We start from the raw sequence: 12,291 nt of genomic DNA on the forward strand, positions 1-12,291 counted from the left end.
CAAAACATTTCATGAAGCACCTTAGATTTCCTTAGACAAATTTGCAATTTACTTTTATCATTCACATATATGAATTGGAACTGATCCCACTGATTGGACAAAGGCACAAAACTTTATCAAGTAATTGGTAGTGAAAAATATAGCAGTGCACTTTAAGATTAAACGAGATTTATAAAGAAGGGAATTTTAAAATAATTTACACATGTGCATATAAAATCTAAATTTAATCCCTGCCTACACCTTACAAACTAAGGAGAGTGCTATTAAATGTGTAAAGAATAAAGTATTCACATGTCCTTGATAGCGTCTGCGGTGTTGGGTCTGTCTCAGTGGCAGATGAGGTGGCTGTGGTGTTCTTCTCTGATCATAACAATGTTGTCTTCTACTCTGATCAAAACAGTGTGTCCCCTAGCGGATACTCCACGAATTGCACCTTATTAAAAATATTAATTCCCTGTCTTTTGTGCATTTTTTCACTTTTAAATTATCCTGCGGGCCTGATGGAACCGCCTTGGGGGCCGGTTCCGGCCTGCGGGCCATATGTTTGGCACCTCTGATCTACATTATATGTGCACTGTAGTACACTCTGTGATGAAGAAATGCAATGAGAACAGGACAGGAGTAGTGAACCAGGAAGTGCTAAGTGTATGTAGTTGGAGTGGCTAAGCAATGTCAAAACTCTTACAAAGAATTTGAGTGCAATGGGAGGACAGTCCAGGAAGTTAACATCATACAATGGCTGTGTGTCGCAATTTGAGAATGGCCTCACACCAAAGACTTATTGCTTGCATGATAAAAGTCTTCTATTGCTATTATAATAGAGACGTACGCAGCCATCTGTTTGTCTAGTGCACGCTGTAGTGTTTCCATAGCAACATTTGCATTAGCTTGGGGTGGCACATAAACCAAGTAAATTATGATAATCAATGTGGGTTCTCTTTGCAGCTAGAGGGGCTCTACACTGCAACATAATCGATGTTTGGACAGCATCAAATGTCCTTAATTTTGGCGTTAGGGCACCAAATGGTGTTCATATATATACACACACATATACACACACACACACACACACACACACACGCACACACACACACACACACACACACACACCAACGTACATGCCCACATACATACCTGACATATCAATTTTTTATTTTATTTTTTTTGCAGATGCAAAGATTCTACCCAACATAGGCAATATTCAAATTGCTTGGCAAAGCACAGAACTATCCGATTGAAAATCTACTCAAAGACACTCTCCAATCTGACTGAGCTTCAATAAATTCTGTCTTGACTGTGCAAACCTGGTTAGAGGCACACCTAAAAATAATTTTGACTGGAAATTCAGCAAAAGGAAGCTCTCATGGGGCTTGACGACTTTCCAAAGCTGCACCTTTCTGATTTTATTTGCAGAAATATTTCTAAACAGTGTACCATTTTCCTTACAGTTCAAAATGATAAAAAATACAATAAAACAAAATACATTTACATTGTGGTTGTAAACGAATGGGAAAAATGTGCAATAGTCAAGGGGTATGTGAATGCTTTTGAAAAAAAGCACCATTATCTCAAATGAAATGATTGAAATAAATTACTGAATTTTGGAAAAGATGGGTGGATTTTTTTATTCTATAAGCTTTTACCTGGTAAAGGCATCTGGCAAAGTGGTAGGATAGGAGAGTGAGGTCTTCTCTTCAGTGGGAAGTTTCTGCTCCACACTGTAGGTGTGGTCATCCACAACCACAGACATCATGGCAGGCAGAAAGCGGGTCATGAGCTCCAAATCCTGAGTGCGAGTGTGTGCAGAGTAAGAAAATCATTCACATTTACTGAAACGAAACCAAGCAAATGTTGCACAAGTACATGTAAGGTGACAATTGTACATACCAAACGAGGTTCTTTGAAAACTTGACTGTCAATCATATCCCACGCTCCTTGACCAAGAGACAGCATCCTTAGAAGCAACATCAGATCAGGACTATCCTGTTGACAAATAGGGCAACATGATTTCAGATGATTGTTGGTGTGTGTGTGTGTGTGTGTGTGTGTGTGTGTACTGTATATGAATAAATTAATTGCCATTTAGAAATTGCTTTTTGTATTTCCTTGGGTTGTCGCTGTGTGATATGAAAATTAATTTGATGAACTGAAATCTTGGTGTGTGATAACTATGCAAAGAACACAGAATTCAGGAAGAAGGCAAAGGTACTAAAGGATAGAGGCATTATCAAAGGCTTTGTCATGACAAAAGCCTGCAAAGACTTGTTATGTACACTGACTTTGCATCGAAGATATGTTTACAATGAGGTAGGATCAGGTTAGGGAACAATTGAGCAAAGTCACAACTATGTGACTTATTGCTCAAGCAACGATTTTCTTCCGTCTAAAAAGGTGTTGTTTGCTGCAAAAACGTAAACCTTAAATGTACATGATGTCAACTGAAGCGCTTCCAATTAAAGACTTAAAAAATGTGTATTGGCTCGCTCACCCTGGGTAAAGCATCCTGGCTAAGAAGCTCTTGCAGGTTCCTCATGATGGTTAGCACCAGGGTGTTCGAAGCAAATGGGTCACACAAGATCATAGACAGGTCCCTGAAAAGTACAGAAGGCCACCAACAATACATACAACAACAATCACAAAAGCTTTGCGAAGCGAGTCCCATTTTTTATTTTTTTTTTTTTTACCCAAGGACTTGCTCTTGTCCTTTCTTGACTCCATCTAAGAACCCTTGCAACTCTCTGGCTCGCTTTCCATCCACGAATTTCTCTCGGATGCAAGCATCTAAGCACCATGTAAACTGCAAAATAATTAAAAACGCAATTCATTTAAATCATGAATCCCATTACTTAATGGCTCATAAAGACATTAGAAAAAAAACAAAAAACAATGCTATCCCTTCTTACCTTGTGGCAGGGGTCGACAGAACAGATCTCACTGATGTCCAAGTCATGGAGAGACATTAGCAGTTCCGCTCTAAGAGTGCAGTAGTGGACATTTCGTGTTCGTAGGAACAGCGTCCGCAAAAACTGCAATACCATATCATAAAGCTTTACGTTCTTCCCAATCATCTGGGTCAGCTTCAGGACCACCTATCACGCACACACAAACAAACAAAATAGTTAGTAAACATCTTTGTAGAATATTGTGCTCATGTTAATGTGTTTATTCAGTTTCGTGGTATTTACACCCACCTCGCCTTGACGTCGCATTTTTGGAGATGGACTGAAAAAATTATGCAGAATAGAGAGATCACTGCTGAAGAGAGCTGCTTCTTTTTCCACAATATACTGCTTTAGGAGAGGTGAAACCTCATCCCCAAATAGGGCCTGGTTGTCCTGCCAGATCTGCCTTTTCACCTCCACAGCACACACCTTATAAAGCTCCTTGTCAGCCATGACCATCTTCAGTTTCTTTTCTGGTACCTGGAGGGGTTCACAGTAGTATGTAGATTTTGTAACCCTGTATCATGTCACCAACCTTTTGAAACTGAGATCTACTTCTTGGATGCTGATTAATGCGAAGGGCTACCAGTTTGATATACATTTCTGAAATAATATATTTGCTGAACTTCCCATTTATGTTATTTATGCTCATTAATGACATTGGTCAACAGAAAATTCTAATCAGAGGTGGCTTTATGTGCCCCTAAAACTATTTGACAATGACTTAAAAAAGGCAACTTTTTTCCTGCGCATCACATTTTCATTATTTTTTATTTTTTCACAAATTTGCAGGTTTTATATTTGTGTTACTTTTTTACAAACCTCTGCTCTGCACTTCGGCCCATTTATAAGTACTCCAGTGAAACTCCTCTAGAACGAAACCTACATGGGCGAAAATACCCCCTAATGTGAAAAAATCTTCATGCATTAACACCATTCCCATTCTCCTGCCCCCCATACGACAAAAAAACCCCTGTTGCGTTATACGAAATCATTTTCTCTGCTCCAGCCTTGCGAAGACATTCACTACAACGAAGTCTAACCCAACAGCGACCTCTACTGCTTTGTTCGGAAACGGCAACAGCAACCACCACACTGGTTTACGTAGTGAACGATGTTTATTTCGGTCACAGCTGCGAGTTTCCTGAACGCAACATACTCATAGCTGCTCTGCCATTGGCTTACCGAGCATCATCCTGGCCTTCGATTGGCCAAGAGGCACCTCACTGTCTATGTGTGTAGATACTGTCGCTAGATCCGTGGAAGACAAGAGTGGAATGCATCCGATTAGCTGCTCAGAGTAAATTGCTTGTGGCTCGACGGACAGTCAAATAAACAAACGTTTCCTGGAATGCTTTAATTGTTATCATGCCAAAAACCTTACGCTAACTGGAGCGCTAATTAGAGAGAAGGCGAGTTCCAGCGTCCCGTGGCTGTCTTAAAAGTTCATTGCATGACATCAGCTGAGCAACGCTGTCTTAGGTGGCGATCGACGGGAGGTCGAGTTAGAGACAGTGAGATAGTGGAAAGAAAAGCCACCGGGTCCAGGAAGTATTTGTTATTGTTAGATTCAGACGCAGCATGAACGTTGCATTGCTAAAATGGCTACAAAACGGACCTTTGGATGTCAAGCAGCTAAGACAAGAAGAGCTCTGATGCTGGGAGAGAGGGGAAAAGTGATCAAAATGAAAGACGGAGGAAGCAAAATAAAACACATTATCCAAGAAATTGATGTAAGTGAAAGTGAATGCTGATCGTAAATTTCGCAATGTCTTTGACTTTTTTTTCCTTTCTACACTGACTATATGAAGTGTCAAATAAGTGTGTGCTCATACTTATGCACTATTGGAATAATAATAGAGTACACATACGTTTGTGTGTGTGTGTGTGTGTGTGTGTGTGTGTGCATACATCTGAGTTCAAATTTGCTACAGTGAAAAACCCCCTGTTGTGAAAAATTTCTTGCTGCAAACATGATTTCGTTGAAGAGGAGTTTCACTGTACTGTACTACTACTAGTGAAAATGAGTGGTAACGCCAATATTTACTTCATAGGTAAATTTGTGATTCATGTGCTCCCCTAAGATTTTTGGTTCAGGGCTACTCTGCTCGTTGTATTAAAAACAAAAGGATGTGGAAAGGTCACAAAAAAATCGGACATTTTTTTTCCTTTATCTTCTCAACTCTCAACTCAACTGTATTTATAGAGCACTTTAAAACAACCACTGCTGTATACAAAGCGCTGTACATAGTGCAAATATCATAAATACAACAATAAACAATAAAACAATAAATTAATAACAAAGACAGTAGAAAGTACAAAAACAGTAAAACTAAAAATCAAGTCTGAGTCATGCTGAGTCAAAAGCCAAAGAATACAAATGAGTTTTGAGACGGGTTTTAAAGATGGGACATGAGGGGGCTTGTCGCATGTGGCGAGGGGGCTTGTTGACTGTTCAGTGGGAGGTCATTCCAAAGAGAGGGACCAGCAACTGAAAAGGCTTGGACAAAATGCCTGCAGTTTGCTTATTGAGCAGTCACCTTTTTCATGATCGAAGATAATTCTTGGGGCTCACTTATCAAGGCCTTTAAAATGAAAGCCAAGGCAAAGAACAGACAAAGTCAGAGGAACTCAAGACTCCCCCGATAACTACAAAGTACAAAAATTTTCAATGAAGTAGGAATATTGTGTTAAGCATAAATAAAAACAGAATACCGTGATTTGCAAATTATATTCGACATCTGTGTAATTGAATACACCACTAGGACAAGATATTTACTGGTAATGTTCAAACTGATAAACTTCATTCATTCATTCATTTTCGAACCGCTTTATCCTCACTAGGGTCACGGGGGGTGTTGAAGCCTATCCCAGCTGTCTTCGGGCAGTAGGTGGGGGACACCCTGAACTGGTTGCCAGCCAATCGCAGGGCACACAGGAACGAACAACCATTCGCGCTCAGACTCACACCTAGGGACAATTTGGAGTGTTCAATCAGCATGCCATGCATGTTTTTGGAATGTGGGAGGAAACCGGAGGACCCGGAGAAAACCCACGCAGGCCCGGGGAGACTGATAAACTTGATAGTTGCACAAATCTCAATGATGTTAATACTTTTTATCAAAGTAAAAACACCTAATATTTAGAATTTCTTTTCCAACACTTACCTTGGGCAAATGTTTCAACACCTGCATCACCACTGGTTGAATGGATGGCATCTTGACCAGTGGAAAGCTTTTCTCCAGTAATTCTTCAAGCTTCCCATATCTGTACATGTATGAAAAACAACAAACACATTGGGACTGGCATCTTCTGAAGCTGAAGTTAATTATGGTTTTTGAGTCCCAGATGAACACTCTGGATAGGATGTCAATTGTAATGTCACTTGTGACTAGGACTAGCAAGAAAGGTCGACCAAGTCAAATATATTGACCTCTAAAATATGGCTATACAAAATTTTGCCCCGAGGCTTTGTCGGCACCATGTATACCATCCACACAGACATTTCCAGGCTACATAAACATGAGAGTGACCAGCCTCTTTGTCCCTTCTTAGGATGGCAGCAGATACGGGTTTTCTCTGTTTGCTAGAGCTCGAGCCGCCGCACTGACAACAGGCACCGTACAATACGGCATCAGCGTAATTCAATCGTTTTTTAGCGCCCTGAGTAAGTGACTGAACTTTATTTCAGGACAGGGTCATGTTGTTGAAGTCGGTATCAACAGTTTGTTGTGGCAAACAGCGCAAAACAGAGTCCCACAACAAGTCGACTCTGTCGTTTGACACTGTGACGTGCTGCCGAGAACAACTTTGAATAAAAGCCTACCTAGGCAATAATGTCCATGTATTTAGATTTGATAAAGTGAGGTTTATTTGGAAGTTGTAGTTTAAGTATTATTTTTAAAACACTCAGCATACATTTGTCAGAGCGGAAATGCATATAGCACCACCAAGCAGTCAAAAATGGAAGCGATAGATATCCAACTGTCATACCTGTCCTCCTCCTTGCCTTCAGCAATCATAGCCACTCGCTCCATCAGCTTTTCCCGGAGTTCATCAAAGACTGACTGGTGAAACTCCAATCGGGGTGTTCCGTGAAGATCCAGAAAAGGAAGGGCAGACTGGAGGGTTGGCAACAAGATGCCATTTTCCATCTACAGCCATAAGATGCATCAAAGTGTCACGATCAATATCGAGTATCGAAACCAACAACCACAAACTTAAAATTCCCTGACATTTTTTTTTTTGTCATTGGGGATGAATCATTTTTATTACGTCTTTCCAAATATACTTTACTCTGAGAAATAATTGTTGATCTTTTATTTAGTATTCATTTATTTTTTTATGAATTTTGACATGCGGAAACAGTCATTCCAAAATTAAATACTGCTCCAAATAAAAATAAAATTTGAATTATGCAAAATATGCATATTTACAAAATAATTCACCTCTATGGTTTATGAAGCACTATTTAATTTGTGAAGTCCAGCTGTGATGACAATCCAGTAGGTATTTAGTTTTTCATCGGCAAGGAGCATGTATTTTGTCAACATACTTCCATGTTCTTAAAGGACATGTACCATAGTCGTTTCCTACATAAGGAAATTGTGTTGTAAGTCAAGATTGGTCAATGCAAATATGATTCCTTTCTAGAGAATGCTTACTGTACATGTAACAACACAAGCAATAAAATTAAAAAATATATGGTTCAAAAACTGTTTCTAACACAAACACTGCAGCATACAGTACAGGTATATGAACAAAATACAGTCGAACAAGACTAGCCACAAAATTAGGACTATTTGCTACAAAATGAGACCAGTAACAAACCTGGTAGCTTTTCTTTCCATTCACTCACTGTCTCTAACCTTTGCCTCCCCTCTATCACCACACAAGACAGCTAATCGTGCAAAGAACTTTTGAAGTCAGCCACGGAACGCTTCGAAGTCCTCGATGTGCCATAGTTTGCGCTATGGAACTCGCCTTGTGTCTAATTAGCGGTCCAGTTAGCGGAAGGTTTTTAGCACGATAACAGGGAAAGCATTCCAGGAAACGATCATTTATCCGACTGTCTGTCAAGCCACAAGCAATTTACTATGAGTAGGTAATCGGATGCATTCCACTCTCTCTTCCACGGTCATTAGCGTTCCTCTTCATTTGGATGCCTCGATGTACAGGACATAAATGGAAATTAATGAAATATTAATTTGCGATTCCAGTAAATCTCATGCCAATAGAGTCACTTACATGTCGCCGTTTTGGATCCAATGAGAGGAAATGGCGGCACAGACACAGTTATTCTGTAGTATAGAGCGGGACCTGCTTGAGTTTGCGCTACTGTGGGCTTCAATATGGCTTCCGGTTTCCGAGTACCGGAACTTCCATTGTTATACAGTAAATCAATCGTTAATGTAATATCATAGTCAAAATTTTAATGCACATGTTTTTATTCCGGGTGGAGGAATTTTCATTTGACCGAAGTCCGTAGGTGGGAATACTTACTGTAGTGCCCTATATTGACATTTTCATGTACCTGTGTTTTAAATATAGGCCTACATAAAAACACAATTAATTTAGAAAATGTTTGTACCATGGTTCAAAAATATATTTAACTGTAGAATCACTGGATTCTTGTATTTCTAGTGCCATTCTTAGTGCTTTATAAAGGCTTAATTATTATTATTTATCAGTGAAACTCCTCTACAACGAAACCTACATGGGCAAAAATACCCCCTAGTGTGAAAAAATCTTCATGTATTAACACCATTCCCACTGTCCTGCCCCCCATACAACGAAAAAAAACCCTGTTGCGTTATACTAAATCTTTTTCTCTGCTCTTGCCTCGCGACGAGATTCACTACAACGAAGTCAAATCCAACAGCGACCTCTACTGCTTCGTTCAGAAACGGCAACAGTAACCACCACACTGGTTTACACATGCGCAGTAGTCCAGGAAGTATTTGTTATTGTTAGTTTCAGACGCAGCAAGAACGTTGCATTGCTAAAATGGCTATAAAACGGACCTTTGGATATCAAGCAGCTAAGACAAGAAGAGCTCTGACGCTGGAAGATTGGGTAAAAGTGATCAAAATGAAAGACTGAGGAAGCAAGATAAAAGACATTATCCAAGAAATTTATGTATGTGAAAGTGAATGCTGATCGTAAATTTCACAATTTCTTTCCCTTTTTTCTTTCTACACTGACTATAGGAAGTGTCAAATAAGTGTATGCTCATACTTAGGCCAAACAAAAAAGATAGTGTGTTTCCGGTAACATGAAATTTCAGCATAGGGTCTGTAGGTCGGACAAAGTTTTTTTTTTTTTTTAATCTTTTTTTTTTTCATCAAAAATTTCAACAAAATAACCATAAACAACAAGACATTGAACCTGCCGCTCCGCGGCCGGCGCCACCGCCACCTATTTAGTTTTATCCCCGCTCCGGACACCGTCCTCCTCTGCCCTCGGTTTTTACTCACCCCGTGGTGTTCATCAAATAGTTCGCTGAATTTTTTCGATACATCAATGGATGCTATTTTCTTCACATTATGGTGCGAGCATGCGACTGTAACATAGAAAACGCGGTTTAAACTGTCGTTGGAGATCGCGGCCGCCGCCATGTTTCAATGTTGTTGACAGACGACAGGGCAAACGACGCACGCGCTCAACGTGAATATCGCGAGAGTTTGCACCGATGTAAACCTTCTCCACAAAAATGTAGAGGGTTGTTTGAAAAAAAATGCCGACCGTAAAGTTTTTTTTCGACGTAGAAATTCTCGGTCGGTCGGGTTACCAGAAACACACTACTTTTTTTTCTACGCCTTATGCACTATTGAAATAAAAATAAAGAGTACACATACCTTTTTGTGTGTGTGTGTGTGTGTGTGTGTGTGTGTGTGTGCGTGTGTGTGTGTGTGTGTGTGTGTTTACATCTGAGATCAAATTTGCTACAGTGAAAAACCCCGTCGTGAAAAATTTCTTGCTGCAAACAAGATTTCATTGTAGAGGAGTTTCACTGTATTTTTGTGAAGCTTTTTGAAACATTAATCCTGACATGTTATTTTGTAAAATAAGGCAAAATAAATAAGGCAAAACAAATCAAATACTCAGATATTGTTCATTTCTGGGGGGCACCACAAAGCATTTATAATTAGGGCACCAAAATGACTCGCGCTGGCCCTGACTGTAGTGTTTTTCAAAATAAATAGTAGGCGTGTCATAACAGGTACGGTGGTCACGTAATATGCGACCAGGGAAAAGTCGTGAGCTTTCTGTTGGCTGTCTGTCCGAATGGCCAAACAGAATGAGGGAACTCCTGAATAGTGCTACATGCAGTGGCAGGCTATATCAGAGGTGGGCGAACTACGGCCCGCGGGCCGGATCCGGCCCGTTGGTCTTTTTAATCCGGCCTGCCGGAGGTTGTACACAATTAAGGTTTGATGCCACCGATTGCATTCATTTCATTTGGACTTGTAATGACAGGCATTTAAACGCCAGGTGGCGCAGTTACTTGAAGTTGCAGAACACAGGGAGGGAGGGGGAGACGATAGGTAGCCCGCAGTAGCGCCAAGTCAAGCAAATCCCGTTCGATATGACGGAATAAGTGTGTCCGCACCGCTATTTTCTATCATTGGATCCAAAACAGCGACATGCAAGTGACTCTTTACTGCAGTGAGTTTTACTGGAATAGCAAACATTTTTACGTCCTGTAGATCATGACATCCAAATTAAGAGGAACAGTAATGGCCGCAGAAGAGAAAGTGAAGTGTATCTGATTAAACGAAGATGGTTACAAAGTACGAAACATTCAGGAGACGCTTGGAATCTGAAAGACTCAAATCTACGAGACCTTGAAAAACGAGGAAGCGATTCTTGCTCAGTCCGATTCTGGCTGTTTCCATGCTCAGAGTGAATTGCTTGCGGCTCGACGGATAGTCGAGTAAATAAACGTTTCCTGCAATGGTTTGACTGTTGTCGTGCTAAAAACTTTCCGCAAACTGGACTGCTAATAAAAGAGGAAGCGAGTTCCATAGCGCTATGGGCATCGAAGACTTCGGAGCGTCCCGTGGCTGGGTTTAAAAGTTCGTTGCATGACATCAGCTGAGCAATGCTGTCTTGTGTGGTGATCGAGAGGAGGTCAAGTTCGAGACAGTGAGTGAGTGGAAAGAAAGTCACCAGGTATTTTACTCGTCTCATTTTGTAGCAAATAGTCCTAACTTTGTTATATTTTGTCTTAAACCTGTACTGTATGCTGCAGTTTTTGGGCAATATATTGTTGCACTTTGTTGCTTGTGTTGTCACACATGTATGTTGTGCACATAGGTGGACATTCATACAGGACATATACCATAGTTGTTTCACTGTTCTCATGAAAAAAAAGTATGGTTATACTTTAATGCTTTTGTTCTGTTGATGTTTGGTATGGACTGTCAACATATACGTTTTTTTATATGTACCGTATCTTGTGCTGACCCGGCCCACCTGTCAAATTTATAAATCGATGTGGCCCCCGAGCCAAAAAGTTTGCCCACCCCTGGGCTATATAGTGGATGGGCGGTGAGGGCATCAAGGTGCACATTCGCCCACAGCCATAGACAAGAGACACGCTTGAGACCATATGCGCTTTGTGGAAACACGGCGTATAATAAATGCTTTTCCAAAATGCCGGCCGTGTACCCATACACAACCTCGATTCGCAAAGCAATCGGACTACCACAAATCTGGATGTATAAACTATTGTAAAACTGAGTGCGAACTGTTCTAGTACCTTCAAACAAAGTGCAGCGGTAAGCGGTTATCATATAATCCAGACATAAACATTTAAGACCAATTGGCTTGATATCATCTTCCAAAACTAAAACAACAACCTTAAATGCACTGTGAAACACTGTGGTTACCTGAAATTGATCGATAGCTTTCAGTGGCTCAGTGCAGTTGGTGAGAGTTTCTTTCAAATCCTCGCCGTTCGATATCCCCAGTTCAGGCAAACCTCCGAAGGTTTTTGTTTCCATTTTTACATCGACTGTAGAATCAGAATAATTGCACGGACCTATTGGTAGCCACCGGAGTATTGACACACGACAACTTTCACCCAAAAGCGGGCATGAGTGGTCACTTCACTAAAAGTTCGTCCGAAACACAGCTGAACATTGGTTCCGCTTCTCATTCAACTTTTAATTTAATTTGCATTCATTGCAAATCATAATATTTCAAGAACTTGTTTGGCCATCATTATTTGTGTGTGTGCTGAAACGAGAGCCAATGTAAACGTGTATTTATCCCCACTGTTAATTGTTATTCTTTGTCTTGTTTATAACGCTATTCGTTCTTTTTCGTCATATGTTAGAGTGCT

The 12,291-nt window shown here is 40.4% G+C and overlaps 1 protein-coding gene across 1 annotated transcript in view; it reads right to left on the reverse strand.

Annotated features, from left to right (window-relative positions):
- nelfb (negative elongation factor complex member B) overlaps positions 1–12,069 on the reverse strand; it is a 31,316-nt gene extending 19,247 nt beyond the window's left edge. Inside the window, exons 1-9 of the mRNA XM_019860995.1 lie at positions 11,837–12,069; positions 6,936–7,096; positions 6,110–6,209; positions 3,192–3,422; positions 2,904–3,089; positions 2,685–2,797; positions 2,489–2,591; positions 1,888–1,983; positions 1,644–1,786 (exon numbers count right to left, since the gene is read on the reverse strand). Of these exons, the coding sequence (XP_019716554.1) occupies positions 1,644–1,786; positions 1,888–1,983; positions 2,489–2,591; positions 2,685–2,797; positions 2,904–3,089; positions 3,192–3,422; positions 6,110–6,209; positions 6,936–7,096; positions 11,837–11,950 (1,247 nt within the window). The 5' untranslated portion in view covers positions 11,951–12,069. The remainder of the gene's footprint in view (positions 1–1,643; positions 1,787–1,887; positions 1,984–2,488; positions 2,592–2,684; positions 2,798–2,903; positions 3,090–3,191; positions 3,423–6,109; positions 6,210–6,935; positions 7,097–11,836) is intronic.
- Positions 12,070–12,291: the final 222 nt, after the last annotated feature.

This window comes from Hippocampus comes, unplaced genomic scaffold, assembly GCF_001891065.2.
Source record: "Hippocampus comes isolate QL1 unplaced genomic scaffold, H_comes_QL1_v1.1 scaffold130, whole genome shotgun sequence".
Lineage (NCBI taxonomy): Eukaryota > Metazoa > Chordata > Actinopteri > Syngnathiformes > Syngnathidae > Hippocampus > Hippocampus comes.